General features: G+C 46.3%; 1 protein-coding gene across 1 annotated transcript in view; it reads left to right on the top strand.

The window, feature by feature from the left end:
- The first annotated feature begins 1,320 nt into the window (after positions 1–1,320).
- Tmem178a (transmembrane protein 178A) overlaps positions 1,321–14,053 on the top strand; it is a 57,610-nt gene continuing 44,877 nt past the window's right edge. Inside the window, exon 1 of the mRNA XM_057777316.1 lies at positions 1,321–1,825. Within this exon, the coding sequence (XP_057633299.1) occupies positions 1,426–1,825 (400 nt within the window). The 5' untranslated portion in view covers positions 1,321–1,425. The remainder of the gene's footprint in view (positions 1,826–14,053) is intronic.

The raw sequence follows: 14,053 nt of genomic DNA, 5'->3' as shown, positions 1-14,053 counted from the left end.
AAGTAATGACATTTAGCATCTAATGAATGCCTCATAATCTCTGGGATCATTAATATTTCATGACATCAGAACGAAAGGATAGCTGTCCTGGGTTGGTGCAGCACAGTTTTCTATCTCTGACATGGTCTCAAGGGCATAGGTGGAACACCTTGCCATGCAGAAGATATATATGCATCATTCACCCTTAGTACCTAAGTCCTACGGATTCCTCTTTTAGAAAATAATACCCTGCCTGCCATTCTTGGGGTGAACATCTGTGACTCTGGAGAGCCTCGGAAAAACAGAAAGCCTCACGTGTTGACTGGTGTAGTGCACTGGTTTGTTGTTGACCCTCAATGGCCACCAGACAAACTTGCACAGGAGAAAATCATTACTTTGATTTATCACTGGGGGCTTGCTTTATTCAAAGGCAATAATCACTTGGCAGAGCAGGTGCCACGGCAAGGCCTTATTGATCCAGGCAGCCGTCAGTCACTCGGGTGTGGAGCTAGCCCACAAAAAAGAAGTCCATTTCAGAGCAGGCAGAAATGAAGTGGGTGGGTATTATCTCTGACTGTGGTGCTGTGGCTCCAGAGACACTGGGTGTCTTCTTGCAAAAGAAGGACTGGGGCAGAGAGGATGCTTCCAGGTTGCCATGAACTGTTGAGAGCGGACATCTACCTAGCTAGCTACCAAGGTCTCTGAGATCGGATCCTTCAGGAGTCAGGCTCGCTGCTCCAAGATCAAGATTCTAAGGAGTCAAAAACGCCCACGCTCTCGGAATTGGATGGGATTTGCTCTTGGGGGCAAAATGGAGACAGTGATCAGAATCAACTTGGACAAGAGACAAGATCCAGCCTGATGTTGGTGGATGTCTTGTAAGGTCGTGGGAGGGAGAGAGGACCGGAGGCGGTCTGCGCAGGGGTAGGTGCGGGGAGGCTTGGAATTCAAGGCAGGTATATATATCTATATAAAGTTAGAGGAAGCCAGGGACGCAAAGGGCTAGCGGGAGTGAGGAAAGAGTGTTTGGAAGAGTTGAAGAAAAGTAAGGGGAAAGTAGGAACGGGGAGAAGAGGAGAAAGACCAGGAGAGCAAAGCCAGGACCGAGAGCAGAGGTGAAGGAAGGGAGAGGGGTCTGGAGAGGGGGGCAGACCACGGGAGCTGGAAGCAGGGAGGAGGAAGAGGGGCGTAAGCGGCGGGGGGCGGTGGAGTACGGGGAGCCCGCTAAGGGGGAGGGGGGCGGGAAAGTGTGAGCGGCGCGGGAGGGCGCGGGGCCGGGCGGGCGGGAGGAGGCTCCCGCGGGGGAGTGAGGCGGGCGGGCGGCCGTGGGAGGGAGTGCGGGGCAGGTGGCGGAGAGGGAGGGCGCGCGGCGGAGCGCCGAGGCCAAGTGCATTGTGTCTGGCGGCGGCTGCGAGCCCACCGGAGGCTGCGGCGGGCCGGGAAGCCATGGAGCCGCGGGCGCTCGTCACGGCGCTCAGTCTCGGCCTCAGCCTTTGCTCCCTGGGGCTGCTCGTCACGGCCATCTTCACCGATCACTGGTACGAGACCGACCCCCGGCGCCACAAGGAGAGCTGCGAGCGCAGCCGCGCGGGCGCCGACCCCCCGGATCAGAAGAACCGCCTGATGCCGCTGTCGCACCTGCCGCTGCGGGACTCGCCTCCCCTGGGGCGCCGACTGCTCCCCGGTGGCCCCGGGCGCGCAGACCCAGAGTCCTGGCGCTCGCTGCTAGGGCTCGGAGGGCTGGACGCCGAGTGTGGCCGGCCGCTGTTCGCAACCTACTCGGGCCTCTGGAGGAAGTGCTACTTCCTGGGCATCGACCGGGACATCGACACCCTCATCCTGAAAGGTGAGCGGCGGGCGCGCCCCGCGTCTGGGCTTCGCGCAAGGAGCGCAGCCTGGGCTTCCCAGGGGCGCGCGGGTCCCCGCGGCTGCCTCTCCAGTCGCCGCGCTCCGCTGCCCCGCGCATTTTTCACCCTCCCTGGCTGCCTGTCTTGCCTTCCATCCCCAGCTACTCTCTTCTCTCTCGCCATCCTTTGCTCCTCCATACTGCCCTTCTTTTACCATTTTCTGGACTCTGCTTTACCCCCTATCGCTGTCCGTTTCTCTCCCCGTTTCCTCCCCTCGGTCCTTCTCCCCTGTGTAACTGCCTGACTTGGGATATGTGTGTGTGGATTTTCTTGACGCTGTTTCCAGGGAGGGTGACAGCCACAAAGACTAATCTTTCTCAACTAGGTTAAGTTGCGTTTTCCTTTGAGAAATGCCCTCTGTTACAGACGTGGTGCAAACCCAGAACGGCGCGGGGGTGGGGGCAGTCTTACCCGTGGATTGTGCTGGTGTTGGTTGGTATGGCTCTCCTGGAGGGTTCATGGAGAGAGAAGAAGGTCTGCCCTCCGAATAGCCCAAGTTCAGGGTCTATTTGAATTGGACTTTACACACAATAATTCACTAGTGAATGCAACTAAGACATCCGCTTTATTCATTATTCAACCTCCCCGATGACCCCACCCTCCTCAGGGTCTAGGCAGTAGCTGAGGAGTGACAAGGGCCAAGTCCTTGAAAGTAGTCTTGAGCACAGAGATTCTGTATGTCACACTCTTACCGTTGTGACACTTTGTAGGGCTGTCTTTATTGTTTCGTTATGAGGCACTGGGTTGTATAGCATCACTTTGTTCCTCTGGAATCTGAAACACCTAGCTCGTGTATGTAATCAGATAGTTTAAATATTTTTTTATAATCCCGTGCATGTAAAAAAATTCAATATGAGAATACTCTTTTTGTGGAGTTTCCTTTAACTTCTAGCTCAGACCTTAACAGAATTTTTATCTCCTGAAAGCAAAACAAATAAAAGAACGTCTCTTCCTTGGGCTCACTGTTCCCGAAAGGAAGTCAGAAGTCAGTCCATCTTAAAAATTCAGAAGCAAGTGAACAGATGTACATTGAATTACAACTTGCCATGGAAGTATATAGAAAGAAGGGGGTTAATAACGTGCTGGCCTTCCCCATCTTGTTGACTCTTCGGTTCTCGAACATGTCAGTTTCCTCCTGCCCATGGCTAGCCCAGCTGGGGACTGCCATCCAAATCTGTTGGTATATGGAAGGGCTCCAGCAATGGGGGGGGGATTCGATACAGTAATCTTCCTTTGAGAAGTAACCCTTTTTCTTTTCTGTTTTAACTTGCATCTGAATGTGATTTCTCCTCATGAAGACACTGCATAATTAATCCTGATAGAGGCAGAGGCACAGCACATGAACAAACTGTCAAAGCCGCTTGTGGAGGCTCAGCTATGGAATGTTCATTTAGGCAAGGCAATTTAGAAAGTTAAGCTGCGTAGTCTGTCTTTGGAAATGGCAGAATTGCATTTTCCACGCACTCTCTATACCTGGAGTATTTCACTGCTTGCGGTTTGGATAGAGTATAGTGTCTGAAACAGCAGGGCAAAGTCTAGCCCCCAGCAGGAGAAGTCCCATGGGGACGTTCTAGGATCCTTGTGGAACTATGCTGGCTAGCTGAGGTACCCAGCTCTTAGAGTGTCCACAAACAAATGGTCTTCCAAGTGGAGGATGTTCTTAGAGGCTGGTGGATCCTGTCTCCCAACCACTGTTCTACCAACTCTTACAGTTCCTGACAGATGGCTGCCCAGCGCAGCCCACAGCAGAACTCACTGCTGATTACATGAATTAGATGGTTCTGGCCGTGAATGCATCTTTTAGACAAAAAAAGATTACCTCACATTTACACTATTGATGGTTGTTAGCTAAGCCTTTGTGGCGAACACTGGGGCATTCTGGCCAGTCATAAAATAAGGAGTCCCATACTGGTTCTGTCTCTAAATCCCAGTGTGTTTTCTCCCACAATTGTCCAAACTTATGTGGCCTTTGGTTTTATCGTCTCTGTCTATGAGCTGACTGTTCTTTGGAGAACGTGTTAGATCTGAGATGTATCATTGTTTTAATAATAACAATGTGTGTTTATATTCTTGGAAAACTAGTGAGCAGATACTATTAGGGAATGAGGAGCTTGCAGCAAAGGATGACACCACCGTTGTGGGATCATGATTTGTTGTTGGGGGATGGGCAGAGACGCCTCTGGTACTTTCAGCAATAGTTTGCTCCTAACCCACATTAGGCTGCTTGAGTAACTCTTCGGGCTCTCAGTATCACCTCCGGGAAATGAAGAGAGGCACTGATTTCATTACAATTCTGATTCTGTGGATAATCTGGAAAGGGGAAAGCATACATATTTACCTGCGTCGAGCAGATGGTCCGAGCATCCATATCAGGTAAACACTGTTACTGTTGTTTAGTCACCTGACATCGAGTGGCTGCGGTGTGAGTTTCCTAAATGAGCACAAAACACCAGAAAATGTCATTCCGTGTAGCGAAAACATTTCTTTAACCAAGAGACTCAAGTTCTACTTCTTGCTTTCCTCTCCGAATGAGCTGATGAGTCTTACAACCATTTATAAATTTTAATTATTAACAGGTTGACACAGAGAGGAGACTAGGAAGGGGTCGGAATGGGGGCCTATGAACTTTCTGGTATGTTTAGTGAGCTTTTGAGACAAAAGTAGGTTTGGACACAGGACAAAGGTCGGATGTAGGTGAAGCGTGCAGAGAGGGCAACATTTTCTCACTAGAAATATTAATATTCCCTGTATTTGAGACCCTATAAGTATATCTGATGTATAAGAGTTAGAAACATACAATGACAAATTAGATTAGAATCAGTATGTACAGACTCCATAGTATTAATCCACCCAAGAGCGATCACACAAACAGGAAAGCATTCATCTCAATGATACAGATATTTGGGTGAATAATCAAATTCTAATTGTTGTTCCCTTTTTAAGATTCCAGTTCACATTTATCTAGTCTTTTCTTTAGGAGGTTTAGGTTGAACCTCTAAACATAACCTTCAACAAAAATGGTTGTTTTTCTTTTCCTTCCTTCCTTCCTTCCTTCCTTCCTTCCTTCCTTCCTTCCTTCCTTCCTTCCTCCCTCCCTCCCTCCCTCCCTCCCTCCCTCTCTTTCCTTCCTTCCTTCCTTCCTCCCTCCCTCCCTCCCTCCCTCCCTCCCTCCCTCCCTCCCTCCCTCCCCCTCTTCCCCTTCTTTTCTTTTCTTTTCTTTTCTTTTCTTTTGGATATGAGGTTGAATAAAATCCTAGGCAGGCCACCAACTCACTAAGTTGCAGGTGGTGACCTTGAACTTCTGCTTTGATGAATCTTTCTTCCTTCACTGCCCAGGTACTGAGATTACAAATGTGTACCTGTTTTATGAAGTGTTGGGGACAAAATCCAGGGCATGCTAGGCAAGTGCTCTACTAGATAAACTCCAAGCCAAGCCTGAGGTAAAGTTATTGATAAGCCTTTTAAGGACCAAGATTGTACCCTTGTGCTGATTTTCCAGACCAACCATGAGCTATTCCCTGGCGATTTGTACACCGTGTTTCTCTAGCATCAAGTTCTCCTCGTCTCAACCAGTCTCTAAGCACCATCTTGCTCAGCTGATGTGCTAGTTGGTCTTTTATTGCTGTGGCAAAATGCCTGAGAAAAACAACTTACTTAATGGAGGATTTATTTCAGCTACTAACTATTGTCCATGGTTGGCTAGTTCTGTTGCATTTAGTAACAAGGGGAAGCAGAAACACCACGTGGACAGCTGCTCCTTTCACAGCGGCCAGGAAGCAGAGAGTTTATCTGAGGTAAGGGTACAGCCTTTCAAAGCACACAAAAGTACACCGTAGCTGAGTTAATTCCTCCAACCTCCTACTTTCCACTTCCTCTCAATAGCACCATCAAGTTATGACTCCATCAATGATCCAGTCAACTCCCCAGATCTGCATCTCTGAACACTGCATTAAGTACATGGATTTATTTTTGAGGGGAATGGGATCCGTGTTCAAATTTTAATGCCAAGAAAACACGAAATCTTATCAGATGCTTTAAAAAAATAGTTTACCCTGTATTTCTTTAATTTACTTTCCAATTCAATTAAAAGTGTTCCAAAAGCTTGCATGCGGAAGGTAATACTAGAAGATGTTGTAACACATTGGGGAGTTCTTTTGTTCCTCACTCTAAGCTATTTTTGCTTGTGTGTTTTTGTGGGTCTGGTTTTTGTTTTCTAAAGATCACTTTATGTGTATGGGTGTTTTGCCTGCACACATAGTACACACATTTGGCTGTTTACCATGTGCATACCAGTGGGGACCAGACTAGGAATTTGGACCCCTTGGAACTAGAGTTACTGATGGGCATGAGCCATTATGTGGGTGTTGGAATGGAACCCTGGTCCCCTGGAAGTGTAATCAGTGCTCTTAAACACTGAGTCAACTCTCCAGCTGGTCACTGCTCTTTTGGCTTCAAGAAAGCTTTCCTGGTCACTAGCTCTGAGAATATGCAAATGAGTCACTTCTGCCTAATCGGAGAAGAGGTGTAGAATAGTTGATCAAACCAAGTAGGCACTTGAACAGAATGGATTTAATGCTCTGGGCTTTGGGCCCCTCTGTGTCACTGGGAATGTGGGAAGGCTGGAAGGCCTAAAGATAGGCTCTTTGTTCAGTTAGCCACCATCCATTTATTTACTCAAGAAACTGATGGTGAAGTGTCAGGCATTAGCTAGACGTGGAAGAGACACTGGGAGTTGAACGAAATGGACAAATCCCCGTCTCCTTAAGAAGACATTTCAAGCAGCCAAGTTTGTATTTTCTAGTGGATTACACAGTAGCTACTCTTAGTAGGCTGTGGAAGATGACCTGACGAGAGTGGAGAGCACTTTGGGAGAGCTGATAGCGCTAGTGCGGAAATGACAGAAAGGACGGTGCAGAATGATGGAGTGTGGAGCCCTGTGGGGACGCCCTGGCATCCTGTCCAGGTGCAACAGTGTGCTGAGCTGCAAGGGCAGATGCAAGGAGCATCCTTTGGAAAAGTTGCGTGTGCTTTCTTTTAGTGCCTGGGAGCATTTTCTTTAATAAATAAGTATTCGTGAGAGCTGTAAATACATTGTGTAGAATGTGGAGAAATCAGTTTTGATTGGAAATGGTCCCTGGACTCTACTAGGAGTTCTAGCTATTGTATTAGCTTTAACTTAAATTTTTTTCATTAAGAATTTCCACTAAGAGCAATCAACATTATTTTTAAAATTTATGCACTTTGTCCATGTAAATCAAATTTTGGTGTTATACTCTACCTACAATAAACAGTATTTTGCTTTTATGAAATTAAAAATGACAGGATTTCAGAGATGGGGAGATTATAATTCTATGTATGTCACGTTAATTTGCGAAAATCAATGAGGACTGAATTGAGACTTGAAGTAGAAATATGTCCTAATGGTCTTTGAAGCAGTCAAATGAGATAAACAGAGATATCAAAGACAGTGAGTGGTGCATATATACTTTGTCATTTTGCTCTTGGGATGAAAAGGAGAGAGAGAGAAAGCTTTGGAAAGAATTTACTAGGCCTTCTCTGCTCTGTGCTAATGATTTATCTGGTCCTCCTGTTGCTTATTCTCCACAAAATTAATATTCTGTACAGGACCCACCAAGTTCTAACTGACGCAGAAATAGATTGATGATTTTCTTCAGCTCATTTGTAGACCAAGGTATCACTTGTGTGGGAATAATTACCTACCAGAGGCAGATCCACCTATGGAAGCTGAGTGGTTGGTGTTCTTTTTCCTCCTGGACCCAGGAGAACATAGAATGTTTGCAGATCTTGCCTTAGATAATGCTGGTGAGGGGATCCCTCAGTTTTAGGGAGTCTGTGGTTGGGATTAAGTGTTCAAGAGTACCCGCCGCTCTTCCAGAGGACCCAGGCTTCTTTCCCAGCACCCATAGTGGATTGCATACATCCATGTATATCTCCAGCTTCTGGGGAGCCAATGTCCTCTTTTGGCTTCAGCAAGCACCAGCATACATGTGACACATGCGTGCGTGCGTGCGTGTGTGTGTGTAACTCCAGTTTCAGGGGATCCAACACGCTCTGGCCCCTGCTGCACATAAACTCTTGCACACACACACAGCTTAAACAGACTTCCTTTATATCTCTAGATAAGTGGCATCTGAGATGTTTTCGAGCATGAACTCTGATACTTATCTAAACATAATTTTTCTTATTCATTTAAAATTGTGTGCAAGGGCTATATTAGTACATGCATCATAAAGCAAAGACAAAAGCAAATATTGAGGGGAATAGTATTAAAATGGTATAAATAGAAATTTTGTTTGACTACCCCAGTGCCTCCCCACAAACACACTTTAAAAACGGCTTCTCTTGATGCTCATTAGTACAGCTACTCCTGTCCTCTGGGCAGAGGGAGGAGAGGTTTGCTTATCATGGCTGAAATTTATGCATGCTCTCCCAGGATCCTGTTAGACCACACACATTTATCTTGTGCAGAGGAGAGAAGATGCATTTTATTTCCACATCAATTCTGACGTTAGGCACAGTATTAAATGAGCCCTTTTGATTAAACAACTGCTACTTCATCCTGCACAGCTCTTAATGACGAGATTTGTAGTTTCGTCTTGTCCCACAATGTGTGGAGGTTGAGCATGCCCGAGTGTGATGCTCTGTTTCAACACATTCTGTCACCAACACTCAGGAAGGTTATCTGGAGCAGGAATTAAATTCTTGCTACCCTGCCATCCAAAGAAGCGACTTGCTTTCGTTCTCGCCTGTTTGTACACAGGAAATATCTTTGAAAAGTCATTTACAAACATAAGAGTCGATGGTGCTTTAAGTGGTCTGTGATCAAAATTTCCAGAACTACTGACATTTTCATTCACTATGTCCCGTGGATAACATTCAGCAATGGCCTTGAAAGGGAAAAATGGAAGCTTTTTTTTTCTTTTTTTCTTTTGCTATGCCATGGAAAGTTCACATCCAATTATACCCGACTTGTTGTGACTGCCCTCCCCCCGTCCGCCCCTGCTTAGCTACTGATTTTTCTTCTTCCGTGCTCAAAAAGAGCCCTCCAACTCCATCAGGCAGAGTGCTCGTAATAGCCAGTGTTCTTGATTGCTGTACAACATAAGCTTTGGTTGGAGGAGCATCTGGAGTCACAAAGAATCCCTGTGTAACTGCTAATCATGAGGTCCTGAAGAGTGGGGACGTTGACAGGATGGAGGCAGGGCTCCGGATTCTCCCAACAGGACCAAGAGCAGACTCCATTCCGTCGTGGTGAGTGCCCGCAGTGCCAGGGACTCCGGCTTCTCAGCCTGTAATGATTGAGTGTCAGATTCTCATTGCAGATTGTTAATGCTGGGATCTCTGCCAAGCAAGCTGTCACCTCAGATCTGTGCCCTCGTCCCCTGAGCTCACCTGTCTTTTATCTACCTGATCTTCCAGAGAAAGTCCACTGTCTTTCTACGAATCTAAAGTGTGTGAACGTTTTTGGTCTGTTTTCTTGTATGGCTTGCTGGTTTCAAAGAATAAAAGTAATCAGACTATCTGATCATCTTCTCCATAGCTCACCCCCCTCTAGTAGCAACCGGTGGGATGGGAGGGGAAAACTGAAAGATTGGCAGGATGCAAACAGCAAATATGGTTCCTTTGAAGCCAAGTATTAGATCATCTTCACCATGTAGATCTGCCTTAGGATTCAAGAGATTTGGTTTTATTCCTGTGTGTGTGCGCGCGCGTGTGTGTAAGCATTTATATGAACCATGTACATGAGTACAGATGCCTTCAGAGGCCAGGGGTGTTGGAGCCCCTGAAACTGAGGTTGCAAGCCACTTGATGCAGGTGCTGGGAACTAAGCCTGGGTCCTCTGCAGGAGCCCTAAGTGCTCTTAACCACTGAGCCATCCCTACAGCCCCAGTAACTATCTCTATCAAAACACCAAGTATTGATATTATCTATAGCTGTGCATAGCCTTTGGTAAAGAGTTTCTAAAAAATCAAAATAAAGGCACTGTGGCTAGAGAACAGACTTTATCTTCCAAACCTGGTAAAAATTTATAGCGCTTGTTTGTTGGCTTGCTCGCGGGGTTTCCCCGTGGTTAAAAGTGATTGCGGTAATTAATCTGCTTTATCGCAAGTTTTAACTAAAAGGATATAAGTGAACTTCTTGGAGTGTGAGCTTCGGCTTCAGAGATGGTGAGGCAGACAGCTTTTGTTCACGCAGAGTACTGGGAAGAGCAACATGCTGCTTTTGCCTTCCCTGCAACTCAGCCAGACAGCTGACTGTAGATCAAGCAATCATGTCACGGGGAACGCCCATCAGGGGATGCACCCACAACGGAAAGGGAAAAGCATAGGATCTGTATTTTACTTTCTCCTTTCTTGAATTACCAAGGATGCAGTGAATTACTTACTGGGTGTTCCTCAGAACTTGAATTAAAAAAAAAAAAAAAAGAATTGTGCATAGATTTTCTTTAAAAAAAATACCAATTATCTCTCTTCCCCCTTAAGAATCTGAAGGGTTTCTGTGCCTTTTGGTTCCTCCAATGTCTCTGACATAGTTCAGCTGGAAAAGAGATTCCAGAAAGTCTTGAAGTGGGAAATTGTGAGATGATTCTGGAAGGCTTGTCTCTGTAACAGGATGCTCACCTGCAAATCAGCAATAATGCTCGTGTCTGCCTGGAGTACTTAGGATATATCTGTAGCCATCTCAGGAGGGGCTCTATTAAGCTGGAACCTCATTTTGCTACATTTTAAAGAATTTTTAATCTGATGTGGGAGATGTAAGTACTTGCCTCATTCAAGAGTCAATACATAGTACCGACAGGGAAAAAAGAACCTATTTTTAAAAAATAAGTGATTTCTTAGGAAAAAAAAAAAGAATACTCATCGCTGTAGGTCCTGTGTTAACAGGCTGCTATCGTTATCATCTCGTCAGCAGTGGAGAAGGGTCTCTGAGTTGTGGTTAATTTGTGGTAGAAAGCTGTTCCCCATAATACTTCGGATTATAGAGTCTGAGCAAATACTATTCATGAAGTATATATTGAGAACAAACAAAACAGATCACTTGCCATATGATGAGAAGTTAAGGAACAGGACATCAGGGGGTGGGGAGCAGAAATCCCCAAGGCCTACTGGGGTAGTCTGTGCTACACGGAGGAGAGGATTTGAGCTGGGGAACTGATACAGCTCATACAGCTCATTTAGTCCAGAGCATCTGGCTCGCATTGCAGGGAAGTTCTGCTTAGCGTTCAGACAATGGAAGTACTGGTTGGAGAGAGCTCCAACTCTCAAGTGCTGGACAAATACAGAAAGAAAGGGAAAGCCGCAGCCATTGCTAACCTCAGGGCTCAGAAAAAACCCTGTGTTCTTCAGGGGCTGGAAACAAATAACACAAGGTCACCATTCGCCTCGGGGTGGCTAACAGGCGAAGTCCAGCTAGAGGCTGCTGGAGGAGTGTCCAAGTTGTGGTACATTGCCTTCTCAAGGGCTTATGGGAGCTAGAGATGGCTCTGCCTCTGTTTCTGTCTGTGTCTCTCTTCCTGCCTATCCTGTTTCCCCACTCTGTCTTCCTCCCACTTCCAAAGAAACTCAAACTGTTAGGAGGTAGATAGGAAAATACAGGTGGAATCAAAGATCCAGTCAAAGAGGTTGAAAGGAAGGCCAAGCCCTGGCCACCCGATTCTGTTCTGAGTACTCTGGCCAGTCACTTGCAGTTCCTCTGACTCCCCCCACGCCTTATCAATGCTTGTCTGCTGAGTGTCTGTGCACCAGGCAAATCAGCATAATCCTGACCTGGCTTTAAGTTATAGACAGAAGGCACCTCCGGGAAGGAGACGGCCCTTTGATTTTATGCAGAAGAGGTGGCAAAGGAGCTTAATCCAACTCTGTTTTCTGGGGGTGGAGGTTGTCTGGTGGGGGAGTTGATGGATGCAGTGGCGTGGGGGTTTCAGTCCTTTAAAGTCGTGCATTGGTGCCACCGCTGATTTAGGAAAGTGGCAGCTGTATAAAACTCATTACCTGTTGTTCCTCTGAACAGGTCCCCAAACACCTGATTGGAGAAGTTCAAAAGGAAATGACAGGAGGAACCATAGAAGGTCACATCTGTGCGTGTCGTCCAAATGTGCCAGTTACTGAAGTGAATTTGTCTGATGGGCGGTGAGCGGAGTAGCCCCCAGCTCTCGTAGTTTTGTTTCTGCTGTGGTGGCAACTGAGTACGTTGCACCAACAGGCCCCGGAGTTTCCTTTTGAATTTGTGGCAGGGGCGAGTTTTAAAGAAAGTGATTCTGCTGTGAGCTCCCTTCTAGTCTCATGTGCAAGTTAAATCCGCAGGCTCATTTCTCTCTCCCCCCCGCATTATTCTTCCATATATGTAGTTTTTTCTGGAGTTGTTTTTATTTCCCAAAGGGTCAGATACAGCAGCACTTCTGATGAGGTATGACACATTATAATTTGGGTTATGGGTATAATTTTTTTTAAAAAGGAAGTTAACACAGTACTTGATAAACATTTATACACTCCTCTGGGTAGGTTTATTGGCTATGAATGTTTTAGTGTCAAATAACAGAATATCCAAAATAAAAATGGCTTAACCTGAAAGGAAAAAGCATTACCTTGCATAATAGTCTGGAGGGATTGTGCATCCCAGGTAATTAGAGGTTAGGTGCCGGAAGGCTTTAGGAGTTCCAGCAATGGCAGCTTTGCCTTCAGCCTGGTTCCGGTTCCTTTCTGGACCCAACTGATCTGAGTCGCTTCCTCACTTGGTGACAGTTTAACAGGTAGGCACTAGGAGAGGCCCTACCCCTTCTTGGTCCATTTTTTTAAACTGTTGTTGTTTTTTAAGACAGGATTTCTCTGTGTAGCCCTAACTGTCCTGGAACTCACTCGGTAGAGCAGGCTGGCCTTGAAGTCACAGGGATCTGCCTGCCCCTGCCTCCTGAGTGCTAGGATTAAAGGCATGCGCCACCACCGCCTGACTGGCCCACTTCTTTTGAAATGTTTATAAAATGTTCAGTAGACTTGTCCACAAGTCTCACTGCTCGTAATTATGTCCTGTGACCGTTTCTAAACCAACGCCTGACAAGTGATAATTAATTCTCATAGACTAATCAAGCTCTACCTCTGAGGCTGAGAGGCATCAATCTTCTCTGGAAGCTCATGGTTACCTGGTTTGTTCAAAGTTAGACAAGGACGTGTATGCGTCAGTGTGGAGCTGCTACAGTGGGGATCTTCAGACAGCAGAAGTCAGCTCTTCTGGTTTATGCTTCCCCTGCCCTCTGCCCCTATGAAGGCCTGGTCTTTTTTGTTCTGAAAATCACGCTGGTTATTTTCCTCTTAATCTAGAATGACCCACAGGTTGTACAGTTTCTAGCAGGCTTGTTTATAATTGTACTTTTAAAATGTGAAGCAAAATGGTCAAAACTGTGCATTTTCGGAGTTGTAAATGGACTCTAAGATTAGACAGTGCCGTTGTTAAAATCTGATGTCCATGAGATTGGTGTGGTTCATATTAAGGCACTCCCCAGATGTGCAGCCTTTGTCTCCCCTCCGCCTTTCCAAATAAATGAAAGTTCAGCATCTGCCAGAAGAGCCTTGCAGGGGTCCCTACTCAGAACAGGCATACTTTCTCACAGGCCAGGTCTTTGATAAAGTGGTTCAAGCTGCACCCTGACTTATTTTAATTTCTTGATTCTCAGGAAAACAGCACAATGATGATGTTATATTTCACTCCCAGCTCCTGGCGAGTTCTAAGTGACCATCATACCAACTTTCAGACAAGCCTATAGTAAGTGTGAGGAGGGAATCAAGCAAGGCCTCTGTTACTGCCCCTTGTGTCCTTGCACATCAGTAGAGGCACATACCCGAAATCTGAAGAACTAACCCGTTCCATTTCAAAGCTAGACCAGCTTCACACCTAGAAGGGCAGCTGAGGGAACCACTTCTTGGCTGTGTTTGTTGCTATGTTTGGAGGAGGCGGATGAAGGAAAGGTATCAGAAGATGAGCCCTCGTCATCTCTGCAGGAATGGCTCACGGCACGCTGCTGCACTGAACTTTGTGTTTCCTGATGGAATTCCATGCTCCTCTGCGTTGCTCCTCCGGCACCAAGAGCTCTGTTTATTTGTGTCTGATGTCTGATCAGAGCAGGAATGACAAAGCAAAAGCGAACTGTTACG

Source organism: Chionomys nivalis, chromosome 1 (genome assembly GCF_950005125.1).
Source record: "Chionomys nivalis chromosome 1, mChiNiv1.1, whole genome shotgun sequence".
Lineage (NCBI taxonomy): Eukaryota > Metazoa > Chordata > Mammalia > Rodentia > Cricetidae > Chionomys > Chionomys nivalis.
Note: the sequence above shows the minus strand (reverse complement) of the source record. Positions and strands in the feature narration are given on the sequence as shown.